Here is a 15,419-nt window from a genome sequence, read left to right as displayed (position 1 = left end):
ATGGTGGTTTGATAACAATGAACTATTCAATATCCCTTTGTTTTGTAACAGTACAGAAGCAACCAAACTAAATACACATCTCCTACTGCATAGAGACAACGTAGCAATAGCCAAAAATGTCAGTGACAATGTCTCGATCCTGTACACTGGGTGTCAGTAAGTATCAGTATCAGACACGCTAACCACAAGGCCTGCTACCTCTGACAGGGTCCTCGTTGGCCCCCGGTTCATGTGGAAAGTCTACAGTAAGTGTGCTGTGCTCTGTCACAGAACAGGGTGTTTCCTTGGCCCGGGGACAGAGTGAAATAACCATTAATGTGTCTGAGGGGTGCAATGTGCAATGATCTCATGCACACTGAATAAATGTGGAGCCGACAGGCGCATGTAAGACTAGGATATTGTTTCACAGGAGAAAGTGACACTGTGGTCTCGATTGACTCCCAGGCCACGGATACACACATACTGTACTCACACACGTGGGCAGGCAGGCAGGAACGCACACACACACACACATCCAGGAACACACACACACACACACACACACACACACACATGCAGGAACACACACACACACACACTGAAACACACACACATACAGACAAACACATTAGACATAGGCACACAGGTAGGCAGGCAGGCAGGCAGGAACACACGCATGCACGCACGCACGCACGCACAGACAGACAGACAGACAGACACGTGGGCGCGCATGCAGGCACTGACACACACGCACACTGAAACACACACACATACAGACAAACACATTAATGTAACAGCTTCCATACACCCACAGAAGAGGACGATCTGCTTCCAGTTAAATTGCACACTGTTGCTGTTCAACTATAGTGTACAAAGGGATGGATCCAATTTCAGGACATGCTTTTAATGAAACTCAAACTGGAACAAGTTTCAGATTGGAGAACAAAGAGGGAGAATCAAACGCGCAAGAGGAGGTGACCTCGGACAGAGCGTGCTCACGTCTCTAAACAAACCAGTCTCCCCATTGGTCAAACTCCAAACAAGGCCCCTTCTAAAGCATCCAGTTCCCCAACTCTCTCACTCCCAAACCTGTGGACAAATGAAACCTGAACGTTTTACTGTTTACTGCTATCTAGAGTTACCTATTGTTTTTAAACCTGTATGACCTAAGCATAAACTACAATTAAAGCTGTTTTGAGTTCCAGAGACCCAAAGCAGAGACTACTGCCAGGACCCCAGAAAAAAAGCTCAAGATGAGGAACTATTTTAAAAATCTGTTAAATGAATGATAATCTCAAACAAATGTGCCTCGGCAGCCATCGAAAAGTTGAGTTATCTCTGACGCGGCGGACACATGAAAAGTATCCGAATGCAAACAATATGTACATTGGTGGATAAGTTACGACTTTTCAGAGGCTTTCCAAAGGCTTACAGCTCCGTTTTAAACAAACTTATGTGACTGTGAAGAATGATGGAATGAAAGATTTATTGGAAGTGAAATCTCTGTACTGAATGTTACGAACCACAAAAGTTCTCTGTTAACCAGTGGGACACTCCAACCAGAGAGAAGTCAGTCAACCCTATTGGTATCAATGTAAATGCCAGCCGAAAGACAATGTTCAATGTTCAATGACGGTTTTTAATGAGATGATTTACTTATTTACCTAAGTATTGTCATTTTCAAAATTATATGGGATTCACATATCTTCCTATTTAACGATAGAGTGATTGTTGAATCATGTAAGGTTATTATACAGTTAGTTACTGAACCAAGGTTACAAGAACCTGAAGCAAGTCAGATTGCTGGTGCTGATATTCTCTGATGTGAATCTTGTCGTCTAGTGAATTTAGTAGTCTAATCTAGTGGTTCTCTAATGCATCTAGTACCACCTACATCTCCCAGTGAGACCCCTGTGCTGTGTATGGTGGGCTGCTTGGCCCTCAGTCCCTGGTTGGTCAGACTGCACCTGTGGTCCGCCGATGTTGAGAGCAGATAAATAACCGTGCTCCTGCATAAAGGAGGCTCGCTCATTAGCCGTGAAGAACACGGGGCGTTTGAACATGGCTCGGAGCACAATGGTCAGTACAGACCGACGGTAGCGATCCGCAGTGTGAGCGCTCCACGGTGGTGTCGTCGCGCATGAGTACACTCCCGATCGTATCAGTTTTAAACTGTGTGGCGCATACAGAAGAGATGTGAGATCAGCGATTGTAAAGGTTTGCCGCAGAGGTTAAATCTGCGGGTTGCCCGCATTCAGCAGGAGAAAACAAGCGGAAAGTCGTACATACGCACCATTGTGTATTATCGAAGCGACGCGAGTGAGGTTTGGGGTTTAGACACACTGCCCCGGTCTGTACCTCACACATCAAAAGACTATTTCAAGGACATGGAGGTAGACCCACCCGTCTTTATCAAAGAGAGAGAACACACAGTGAAACTTGAGTACGAGATCAGGGCTTCTTTCATTTGTTTTTCAATGGTTGTTGGGTGTCCGGTTTGAGTATATATCTCTCATAAGAACAAACCATGCTGTATGTAATATTTTCCAGTCTGTTTTTAACCTTGTTATTGTCCACTGTCCTGCATACTTTGTCTTCCTCGCAAGACACGTGAGTGGTTCGTGAGGGTCATGTTTCCAAGATACTTTAGGAAAACGATTGTCCACACATGATTCATTGTGGATTTTTTTTAATAGTACAACTTTAAAGGCATACGATTGTCCGTTAGCTGTCCAAGAAACCTTGCACGATATTCAAGCCGTATTTCTTAGCATTTCATGCTTCGTATTGGTGGTTTACAGAAGCTTGATTTCCGCCGCATCTTCTTACTGTTACTGTTTTCTGTGTGGACGGGTTTTTGATTTATAACAAGGGGATAATTGATGGTTGTCTGAAGGGCCCTGGCTACTCTGTACCCAGGTCAGCCTATCTCATTCCTCAGGGCTGTCAGGGGCTGGCTCTCCTGGAGTTATGGGATCAAGGCTGATGTCTTACAGACCAGCCGCTCTGGGAGCAGGGTATATCTGTACTTCCTTATTTTATCAACTTTCCAACAAGTGGACATGAGTACAGGGCCAACATAAATCACCTGCTCCGAATGACAGCAGCAGCAGAGAGGAGAGATAGATAGATAGATAAGTAGATAGATAAGTAGGTACTTTATTGATCCCAGAGGGGAAATTAAGGCATAACAGCAGCTCACATCACAAACAACAACAACAACAAAATAAAGTGACAATACAACAATAGAATAAAACTAAAATAGACATCTGAAACATTATACACAGTAAGAACAGTCCAGTATAATTGAACATCCCCCAGCCTGACTCTGATCACCCCAATCGAGCCAGCCGGAGGAGGAGTTGTACAGTCTTATTGCAGCAGGCAATAATGATCTCCTATAGGTCTCCTTAGTGCAGCATGGTTGTAATAATCTGTTGCTAAAGGAGCTTCTCTGCTCTGTCACAGTGTCATGTAGGGATGGGATAGAGGCATTGAGGGAGAGCATCATCTGATTTCGTAATCTGATGTACTGTAACAGAGTTACAGAGCTTTCTTTTGTTGTAGAGTTTGAGTCATACTTAGTTTGAGCGAACTGGAATAGACAGGTCTGAGCTATTGCAGTACTGTCATCTCTTTACAGTTGGAAGTTCGGCATCTTGAGACCAGACTCTTCCACTTAAGCCCAAGGGCCACCCTGGGTTTGGCCCCAAATTCAATATGGTCAAATATGATTAATAATACCATTGTTGCTATCAATCAAACACGGACACATCTGTCACATCAGATTCTCAATAGCGGTGTGTGTGTGTGTGTGTGTGTGTGTGTGGGTGTGTGAGAGAGAGAGTGTGTGTGTGTGTGTGCATGTGTTCCGTGTGTCTGTGTGTGTGTATGTTCCGTGTCTGTGTCTGTGTATGGGTTTGTATGTTTATATAAGCCACAGAGAAGGTCTTTGTTTGTATTAAGTACTGAAACCACAATGTGTGTGAATGAGGTGCCTTTTATGAAACACTACATCGGCCTTGGTCCTCTCTCTCCACTCTACTCTACTGACGCAATTAGTGTGTGTGTGTGTGTGTGTGTGTGTGTGTGTGTGTCTGTGTCTGTCTGTCTGTCTGTCTGTCTGTCTGTCTGTCTGTCTGTGTCTGTCTGTCGGTCTGGGTCTGTGCATGCGTGTGTGCATGTCTGTGTGTGCGCTTGTGTGTGTGTGTGTGTTTGTGTGTGTGTGTGTGTGTGTGTGTATGTGTGTGTGTGTGTGTGTGTGTGTGTGTGTGTGTGTGGTAGACAGATATGGTCATGGTTAACTGGCTCCAACAACAAGACAGGAACAGAGGATTCATTACATTTGTTTGACCAATAACTTCCTGTGAAAGATAGATGTGTTTTGGCTCAGGCAGCTGTTCAGTCTGACAGAGAGAGTCACTCCCCTTGCATGATGTCCCTGTACGCCAGGGGAATTACCATTCAGTGCATGTATGTGTGTGTCTGCCTGTGTGTGTGGTCTAGGGTAACAGGTTCAGCGTGCCTAATTTAAGGGGCTCAGACAGACACCCTGTATCACCTCATATAGGCGTGCATAAAGGACCAGAGACATTGGAGGCCATTCTATGCAACTAAGTCACAGTTTGTGTGTGTGTGTGTGTGTGTGTGCAAGCGTGCATCCATGTGTCTGTGGGTGCGTGCATGTGTGCGTTTGTGTGTGTGTGTGTGTGTGTGCGTTTTTGTGCGTGTGTGTGTGCGTGTGGGTGCATGTGTGTGATTTCGTACTTTCCCGTAGAGCCTAAATCAGCACATGAAAGGTGTGTATCCCAGGGTTGCTCCTCTTGCTACTCTGACGGGAAGCAGACCTTCTCTCTGGTGTTTGGTTTCCCCTCACACACGCAGCCCACTTTCAAACGCAAAAACAAATCCAGAGTCTCATTATTCAAGGGGGCAGACACATTATGTCAGGACAGCAATAACATGCAACTCCACTGATTTGATGTGTCACTCTCACAAAATATTTAGTTTGGTGTTCATTTCTTAAATTAATTACTTCAATTAATTTGTTGTTGTTTAAAACACTGGATCCCTGTCTGCAGAGTAATGAAGGTCCAGATCTGGCCCATGTCTGTTTTCTACAAGCATCTGGATGTGACCTAGGTACAACTTTGTTGGCCAGTAGTGGGCCGGCTCTGACTGCCATTCCTGAGCCTTAACACATCTTGGACAGCATGTGGATATGGCCAAGGTACGACTTTGTTCCGCAGTTCTGGTCAACCACACTCATACCAAAGATGGCCCAGTTACTACTTACTACCTCATACCAGAGCTGGCCCATAGCAAATTAGAAACTCTCAGCCAGGGCTGGCCCCCAACATTTGGACCAGGTCTGGCCCATATAATACTTGCCTTTTCCGGCACTGAGCCATATGTGCCACCACAAGACCAGATCTCGCCCACAATTGTCTGCTGACTGGGATGTATCTGCTTGTGTGTTTGTGCACTCATGTGTTGATAACATATGCGGCACAATAGGTGTGAGTCAATGAGTCATTTTCTTGCGCTTTTGTGCATGTCTTAGTCAAAGAAAGTATGGGTGTATGTCTCTGTGTGTCTTCTGATGTTGGAACATTTCTTTTCGTGTCATTACCCTCGGCCTCTTGTCTTGACTGGTTCTCAAGCCTGGTGTTCAATGACAGGGAGATTTGTGTTGGGCGTAAAATCGTATCCCTGAAAGACAGTCTTTGGAATGGAGGGCAGAGAAAAAAAGAGGGAGGAAGAAGAGAGGGGGTAGTGAGTAAAAGGATGAGTAACTGTCTGAGTCGGACCAAAGTGAAAGAGAAGAAATATGGCGGATCTCTCATCACGTTCGCACAAATGTTTTGACTAGACCAGTGAAGACTTCTTTGTCTTCACCAATCACCTAGTGATAAATCCCAGTGCCGCAATGAGTGAATGTCGGTTTGAAGATAATCCCCGGAAGATGTCTCTGGGTTTTAAGAAGAGGCAGCTATTACACAGCACTTTCAAACATTCCCAAACTATTCCCAAACTAATAAAAATAATGTGTTGAATTAGATCCTACGGCCGCTCTTGACATTTGTTTCTGGTTTTGTGGGCTACAGACAACCTTGGCAGGAGGTCAGGAACTCATCAGGTTCCTGTTCTAGTGGATTTGTTATCTAGGAAATGTTGGCTGGAGACTGGAATATTATTAAGTTGTTTAAACAGTATACTTGGGACCTTCACAATGTTTACTAAAGCATTATCCGTCCATGTCTTCATAGGGCAAAATTCAACAACATTTTCAAACTTCTCTGCTACCAAACAAAAGTGCTGGCGCATTCAATGGTCGAAAACGTTTTCACAATGGTGTCATCCATATATACTCATAGTCATAACTACAGAATGTTACAGTCGGTGTAATGCGACACAGGAACAGTGTTGATTTTATGTATACTGTAAACTATGCAGGCCTCTCAACAAAGGACTGATTCGATATCTTTCACTATAAGATAAATAATATTGAGAGGAGACCCACTTTCTCTTACTAGGGTCTGATTGAGTATTGAAAGACGGTATGCGCAAAAAATACTTAGGCCAGGTGAGAGAGATCTGCACTCTTGACTGCTGCTCCTCGTTTCTTTATTACGGACGACGTTTGGTAATGAGGACATTCCCCAAGTGTCCGGCCAGTCAACAGACTGTGTGTGAGGTGAGGACAGGGCTGTGGTCACTAATGACACCGCAGAGTGAAGGCACACGGCGAGACACCTGATGACAGGACTGAAGACTAAAGGTGGACCTACTCACTGATCAGCCTCCATTCATAATCAACAACCATGTTTTGTGGTATTTTTTCTGCCTCTCTAGACCTTTGTCCAAATTCCCTCTTTCATCGTCCCTCTCTCTCCACTGAGGAGAAAAAAAAGAGAGGTAGAGTGTATGTAGGGCCAGGAGAAACCTCATCTTAAGTTCTTCATCCTGTAGAGTATTGGCTGTAAGCCAGGCCTGATTTACTGTTGCTGCTTAAGAAGGAATACAAAAAGTGACAGAATAGAAAAACAGTCATGTAAGACCACTTGAAATTCTTAAGATTCAACCTGTCCAGTTGTGTTGTCTGCACTTCGTTACAATCATAACTTTTCTCACGAGCGTGGACTCCAGTGGACACCTTGTTCAAATCACATCCCATCTCCGAGCAGATAAAGGGTCAATAATAAGAGCACAATGTTTGCCTTTGAATTTGCATCGTCTCAAACAATATGATTCAGATTCAGAAAAGCTTTATTGTCCCACACTTGGGAGATTGGTCAACAACATATACTGTACACATTACAAAAACACAATATCACCTGTATTCCTTTTGTTATAAGTTAATTGCAGGAAAATAATGCATAATATTGTTCATGGACACAAAAAAGGCAAACTCTAGGTTGGTTGCTATGCGTTTTGTGTCCCAGGTCCCGGCATTGTTTTGAAAAGCAAAAGGTATTTCAAGCTCATCAGCTAAACAAAAGTTGTTTATGATACTAGGGTTAATGATTAATATACTGGAGAGGATGAATTGGATGGAAATCACTTGAATCTTCAGTGAGCATATTTCAGTGCATGTGAATAGGATGATGGGGACACAGACACTCTGCTTATGGTTTAATGATATGTCTCTTTCCCAATTTCCTTCTAATGAAATATACCATGATGAAATATCTCTTCCCTGGAGCCTGGATATTAATCATTTCAGTTATTCACACACACGCGCGCATGCGCACACGCACACGCACACACACACACACACACACACACAAGAGGTGCTTAGGTCAAACTGATTGTCAAACCGTCCCTTTGTTGCTTGCTTCCATTCCATTCTTTAGTGTTTCTCTCCATCCCACCTAAACCTCTTTGTCAGTCTCTTCCCCTGTAATGTCTTACACTGTCAACTTATTGGTGTCTTATTGCTCGCTCTCAAGTTCTTGACCTCTTGGTGGTTTTGGGCATCCGGATTTTTGGTTCTCAAGTGCCACTCCCTCTGTTTCCATGGAAGCCGGCCGCTTTAAGGGAATGTCCTGGAATGTTGGAACGGAGGCCCGGAATAGACCCACACACACACACACACACACACACCCTCCTCCTCATACACATAAAAAATCCCTTGGATGGCACCCTGCGGAAGCAGGCAGGCAGGCAGGCAGGGCACCAATACCACCCCCCCCCCCCGCATTCCCCCCGGTCACGGAAGCGTTCTGCCCCGAACAACCTGTTACCACGGCAACGGTGGCTAAACACCCCCGGCGAGACGACCTTGTCCGTGCCATTCCCGATGTGACGGCGGTTTGCCGTAAAAGCCCTAGCCGGCGTGGTAATGACACTCCTGCGTGGCAGGGTGGGCGGGGCGGGCGTGGGGGGGGGGGGGAGCTGCGGACGCTGGTCTGGGCCCCAGTCTGGCCACACTCGCAGATGGGGAAGGCTGCACAGGAAACTGGGGCTTCCAGTAAAAACATGTAATTAGAAACACATTGACTGGGAGCCCTGGTGTGTGTGTGTGTGTGTGTGATACACCCAGCTGGGAGGGCGTGTGCGTGTGTGTGTGTGTGTGTGCGTATACTGTATGTGTGGGTGGGTGTGCGTGCGTGCATGCGTGGGTGTGTGTGTGTTGGGGGGGTGGATGTGGAGGACCTGATCACAGTGAACATCACTGTCTAGGAGTCACTCACCGCCGAGATGAGCTGAGAAATACAAAATTGTAGGAAGCTTAGACTCAAAGAGGAAGGAGAGGTACGGTATTCCGGTTGAAAAAGATTTAGCTGTGTTTACGACATGCGATATAGAACCAAAAAAAAAAAGTCAGTGTGTTTGAGAGCGTCAACGCGGTTCTCCTGAGGCCCTAACCGCTAAAAGCAGCAAGCGGGCACGGCGGGCACAGCTGGCAGCGTGGGCCCATGGCCACCACCGCCGCCACCACGCCCTGGAGGTTAACACGGCCACATCTGATCTGAGAAGCCTGTCCACACCAACCATCCTCCTCCGCCTCTCCAGAGGGACACCAGGAAGAAGAACAGGCTCTGGGAAGGGATGAGCCTGCGGAGACTAATACGCTGCATGTGTTGGAGCGGACTGTGTTTAGTTTGCATACAGCAATACTGTGTCTCTTAAGACAATTTTCCCCCCTCGGGGAGATCAACTTTCTTTTTCTTTCCTATCCTATCCTACATGCCTGGTCCCCCAAGGGATGTCATTTTTTTATTATTATTATTAATTATTTTTTTTACGATTTTACACACTGCAGTGTTGTCGATTTATTGCGTCATTTTTCACAAGAGACACAAGCAAGAGAAAAACAGAAAAGATACTTTTTGGTTTTTAGAAATATGGAATCTCTGGTGTCTTTGAGGAAACTGCCATCCGTGAGGAGAGGATTTATACTGTACACAGTTTGAACAGCAGCCTATTTGGTGACAAGCTTAGGGGGGATCCCAGCACACTGTGAAGAGCGCTCCAGCTCCCAGCTCCCAGCTCCCAGCCGCCAGTCCGTCAGCGATGATTCTCACAGAATAAAACCCCTCAGACGCTTTTAAGCCCCAGAAGTTTCAGACGTGGAGGAACGTGAGAAATGAATGAACCCTCACGCTTCCCCTATCCAGAGAAACCATCAGAGAGGTTTCTGTTAGAGGGGTGGCTTTGGAGAGTGGTGACTGTGGTCTCAGAAATAGAAGGAAAAAAAAACTTAATTACCCTAAAGCTCCCAGCAGACTCACTCCCAACCCAAGAATAAGGGTTAAATTAACAACAACAAAGTTGAACACTTTTAATCAACTCTCAAAGTGTTTCCGAAATACCCCAACGTCAACAGTTCAACCAACACATAATTAGAATTAACAGACTAAATGGCTGTTTGGGAAGAGATTGAGGTTTTTTATACATTTTCAAAATAGGAAAGTGTGATGTAAAACATTCACAGTTTTTAAATGAACATTAAGAGAGAGAGAGAGGGAGAGGGAGAAGGGAAACTGTGCAGCAGCCTGTGCAACACAGGAAGTAATAGATCTGAGCATATAAAAAGAACAGAGACATACACATAATTGCACATCCATTAAATACATTATCCATTTAACGTATACAGTATATAACCATTAACAATACAGGAGTGTAAACAAATAAAGAAACAAGCTTGGTCCCTCAGTACTAATCACATTTGAAGACAAAAAAACACAGTTTTGACGGATATGATGTTGGTCTTCTTATCAACAAACATTTCCAAATAGTCAGGAAACAGTAACTTGACAACAGTAATGATGAATTCAGTAACAATGCTAGGGGAGACTGGGGACAAATGTAGCACCCTGCTTTTCTCCAAACAGAAACAAGTCATAGAGATGAAACTCGCTCAGTACAGGCACAGTTAAAAGGTTGAAAACATATCAAATATCTCACCAGGTTTTGGGGGGAATTTGTAGGCTACAAATTGACATGATTGACATCTGTCTATTTTCAGCCCGGCGCAAAAAGTCCAAACGCAGGCATATTGGCAATTTGTGTTTGGCGGTAACTGGTGAAAATACCACAGCGCTGAAGCGCTATCTCGTCTGTGCTCAGGTGGGTGGAGTAGCGGTAACAGAGGTGTGTTCATGACAATGAGCAGTACAAGTGCCATCAAAATATTGGCCTTGAAAATAGCACTAATATTTCAGACACACTCCCAGCAGCACCGCCAGCACCCCTCGCCACGGCCAGCATTTGCGCAAAAGTAACACAGTGTTACAAATAACCTGGGGGCCAGTACTGGGCACACGAGGACTGCACAGATGTGAGTGACATTTGCCAACACTGTGAATCACACTAATCAGTCTGTGGATGGATAGGCATCGGGTTATTTATATTTATTAAACTAGAGGCTCGAGCGTTAGGCTACCATTATTTAGCCTACCTGTTTATGAAGTCTAGTTAAGATGTAATTGTGTGTTTTGTTGTCAGATTGATTGATGATTGAAACATTTTTATTTTTGTATTTGAAAATGAATTATTTTTGATGACGATCCAGCATGGATCAAAACTTTTTTACCATTAAACAACTGGTATAGAGTTAATTTAAAACATTTATTTATTTTTTTTTACAATTGCCCCTGGTCTCCCCTACTGGCTGTACTTGGGTAAACATCTTTGGCTGGGAGTTTGTTGTAAATTGTACTATCCAGTACCAGAGTAAAACCTGAGTTAGGGTTAGGGTTGGTAGGTGGTAAAGCTAAGCATAGAAATAGAATGATTCTATCTCTTCTATCATTCTACTTCCATGAAGGTATGGGTGGTAGGGTATGAGGGGGGAACCAGTGAGGCTATGGTTTGGAAAATGTGACTTCCAAGTTTGGAACCATCTTGTGGCTCATCTAAAAGCCCCCGTGAATTTAATAACTCATATTTGTACACTATGATACATACATACATACATACTGCACAGTATACGTTTCAATATTCAACGAATTTGACTAATCTCCTTATTCAGAATTCATATACTTTATGAATAGCAAAAATACTGCTCATCTCTTCATCTATAGATCTATAGATAGGCCTTAGAAAAAAAAAAAGGTGCTACCTAGAACCATGAAGGATTCTTCAGTTGTCCCTGTGGGAGAACCCTTTGAAGAACCCTTTTGGGTTCCATGTAGAACCCTATTGCTTTCCATAAAGAACCTTCTGTGGAAAGGGTTCTACATGGAACCTAACCGAAGTGTTCTTCAAAGGGGTACTCCCCCAGGCTTACTACAGTATTCTCCCACAGAGACGGCCTAAGAACCCTGTTTCCTCAGAGAGAATACCTCCTCTCCTTTCTCAGAGAGTATACCTCCTCTCCTTTCTCAGAGAGAATACCTCCTCTCCTTTCTCAGAGTATACCTCCTCTCCTTTCTCAGAGAGTATACCTCTCCTTTCTCAGAGAGTATACTTCCTCTCCTTTCTCAGAGAGTATACCTCCTCTCCTTTCTCAGTAAAGTGTGCTGTTGTGTAGACTGCGGCTCCTAGCCATCCGTCTCCCCGTGGACGTTCTCCATGTGCACTTTGAGGTAGTCGTTCCTGGTAAACTTCTTATGGCACAGCTGGCACTCTGCCATGGGCCGGTTGGGGTTGTGGGTGAGTTTGTGTCTGCTCAGCATCTTCTTCAGGCTGAACGAGAGGTCGCACACCTACAGAGCAGAGAGCACGGTGGAAAAAGAGCTGCGTTAGTCTGTATGAAGTGATGGGAATGAAGAGACAAAATCATCACTCAGATGACAGAAGCCAAACCGAGCTGTAGGTGTACTGGACCCGGCCTGATGACACATCCATCAGCTGGATGTGGAAGAGTTGCTGAAACTAGCCAAGCCAGCACAGTATCGTTCGGTTTGGCCCTGTCCTGTGTAAAGCCCCATACAGTCCTCAGTAGCCTACACAAAGGTTTCTTTAACCTTGTAAGCTCTGTGATCTAGCTGACTGAATTCAACCAGGCCTTGGCACTAAAAGGTGTACAGTATACTGCAGTGTGATACCATGCTGTGAAATAACTATTACGGGCACAGCCAGCACAGCCAGCATGTTGTGTAAATCACATGAGAGAGTCCTTCCAAGTCAAAACTCCAGTTTATTCCCACTAAAGTTGAAAGGATTGAATTAAACTAAACATCCATCTCAAATGAGCCGTTTTACACCCTTACAAATGACTCCCATCTTAACTCTATCAATCACATGAATCCCTCATTGGCTGGAGCACAGCAGCGGTTCAACACAGCGACTCTGGCATCGCAGCATGTCATCTCCACACTCAGATCTCACCCGCTCACAACACAAACTGTGAAGTGATCTAGGCCCCATCCTCATTCACACGACAGAGATGTTCCAAGCAGAGCCAATCTTAGCCGAGCTGAGCCAAGCTGAGCTGTACAGTCCTGGGAAGGACAATGTCAAAGGAAAATACCCAAGCTTAGTGTAACTGATGGAGTTTGAACCCCCGGATCTCACGCACGGAAGACCCAAGCTTCCACCATTTGGCCAAGAGGAGATCCTCAAGGTCTGAGGGTGACCCTTGAGTTTCTATGTCTCAGGCAGGGGTACCTCATCACCAGAGAGATTGCAAATCCCCTCTGCTAGACCAGGACTGTTTGGGACCGGTGGAGAACCACAGACATTTACACAAAGTGTGTTTCTGTCATCACGGTCTTAACCGGGTTCAATCCAGTTTGGGATAAACGTTACATCATTCGGTAGATATGAATTTATACTGTACGTTAAGAAATATATCCTTACTGTAAAATATAACTTGATATTGAATGAACAATGCATTTTCATACATTGAATTCAAACAAAATGCCTTGAAGTGATTAAATGTCGAGATGGTCTTCAGTGATTATAGTACGTTACTTGTTCTCTCAAATCCCTGGTGCAAACCCCGACCCACGATGGTCTTAAAAGACCTGTCAAGTCAGACAGTTCTGGAAACAGCCAATTTCATTGGGCTTTTCAGGATTTAAACCTCTCTTAACTTAAAAATACACAGTTGTGGGTTCTTCCATAAAGTAGTAAAAAAAAACACACAAAAAAACAGCAGAAAGATGTTTTCAATTTCCAGACATGGTTAGGGAGAAGTGAAGGATTCCAAAGACTTAGCGAGTCTTAAAAGATTCTTCCAGAGCATCGGCGAAATGTTGAGTCGCGTGTTCCTCTCTCTCCCCCACGTCTCTGAGAATAATTATTACTCCTGCGGTATTATAAACAGAGGGTAATTTTTCCCTCTGATCCTCTCAATGTGTTTACGTGAGATCAGGCCTCTCCAGAGGAGAGCAGATCTTTATCGGCTTCATATTGACTTTTCCTCCCACATCTGGCCGCGTGCCAGAGGCTGGCTGAGCACCGTCACACACACACACACACACACACACACACACACACACACACACGTACGCACACGCACACATGTGCATGAGAGCACACACACACACACACACACACGTACGCACACGCACAATTGTGCATGAGAGCACACACACACACACACACACACACACACACACACACACACACACACACACACACACACACACACAAAGTAAGGTTAGGTTAGGGTTGGAGGTCCAGGTTAGGGTGGTGTGTGTGGGACTCACGTCACACTGAAAGGGTTTCTCTCCGGTGTGGGTTCTCATGTGTTCGTCCAGACCCCTCTTCTGGCTGAAGGCCTTGTTACACTCACTGCATTTGTATGGCTTCTCCTGTAGGGACACACAGACAGACAAACACACACAATTTACACACACACACATCACCTCAATATGCAGCAAATCAATTTAACAGAGTTAAGCCTTTATGATAACAGGCTCCTGTTCAAATATTAGAACCGCGAGAGAGATAAATGAGCAAACATGTGTGTATACTGTATGTGTAGGTCTAATAGGATCAGTCATATACACACACACAAACATATTGTAACACAAACTCAGAAACACACAAATGCACATGGAAGACATTTTGTATAAAAAATGGATGAACGCACGCACGCACGCACACACACACACACACACACACACACACACACACACACACACACACCCACACACCCACACACCCTCATATCCTCTCACTTCACACCCTGCCGCTCCCCCTGTGAATTTATGAAGATATGAAATGAGAGATTGTCCAGCCCCCGGAGTGGAGAGGAAATGACCAGTGTAAGGAACACATGGATCCCTTCTAGAGGGAAGGTAAACAGTGCCCAGAGAAAGGCCTTTGAACGTGTATCAGAGCTCAGCGCGCTGGGACTGGGGTATACCACTGCTCTATCTCCACACCTCATCAGCTTACCAAGGAACATTTCCTCTGTGCCTTTCAGAGGCCTGTGTGTCAATCAAAGCTGCTATATCTCACTGTGTGTGTGTGTGTGGGTGTGTGTGTGTGTGGGGGGGGGGGGGGGTATGTGTGCGTGTGTGTGGGTATGTGTGTGTGTGTGTGTGGGAATGTGTGTGTGCATGTGTGTGTGTGTGTGTGTGTGTGTGTGTGTGTGTGTGTGTGTGTGTGTGTGTGTGTGTGTGTCTGGGTGCGCACAGCCTCTCAGAGTAGGTGTGTCTACAACTCTAAAGGGAAACAGCGGGGTGACACTTGAAAGCCTTGTTTGAGCTAAGAGAAATAAGCAGCAGCAGAGAGATAGAGAGACTTAGGGAGTAGTTCCTTTCTGGGTGTCAGTCTTTGGGAGGCTCTTTTTGACGAGGCTCGTTGATAGCGAAGGCTCTACCCATTCAGGGCTCAGTTGTCATGGGAACAGGGTGAATGCAGGAAGTAAGGGTCCTGGGAAATGAGCTATCATGTGGGTGGGACAAGGAGTGGCCAGTGACACAGGATACAAAAAGGAGGTAAAGATCAGGTTCATTGCGTGTGTGTGTGTGCGTGTGTGTGTGTGTGTGTGTGTGTGCATGTGTGCGTGTTAGAGAGAGATGAGATGAGAAAGA

At 45.0% G+C, this 15,419-nt stretch overlaps 1 protein-coding gene across 1 annotated transcript in view; it reads right to left on the bottom strand.

The window, feature by feature from the left end:
* Positions 1-11,969: 11,969 nt before the first annotated feature.
* prdm5 (PR domain containing 5) overlaps positions 11,970-15,419 on the bottom strand; it is a gene marked incomplete at both ends in the record, with an annotated part of 40,433 nt that continues 36,983 nt past the window's right edge. Inside the window, 2 exons of the mRNA XM_083672390.1 lie at positions 11,970-12,134; positions 14,085-14,189. Of these exons, the coding sequence (XP_083528516.1) occupies positions 11,970-12,134; positions 14,085-14,189 (270 nt within the window). The remainder of the gene's footprint in view (positions 12,135-14,084; positions 14,190-15,419) is intronic.

Source organism: Argentina silus (genome assembly GCF_951799395.1).
Source record: "Argentina silus genome assembly, chromosome: 6".
Taxonomy (NCBI): Eukaryota; Metazoa; Chordata; class Actinopteri; order Argentiniformes; family Argentinidae; genus Argentina; species Argentina silus.
Note: the sequence above shows the minus strand (reverse complement) of the source record. Positions and strands in the feature narration are given on the sequence as shown.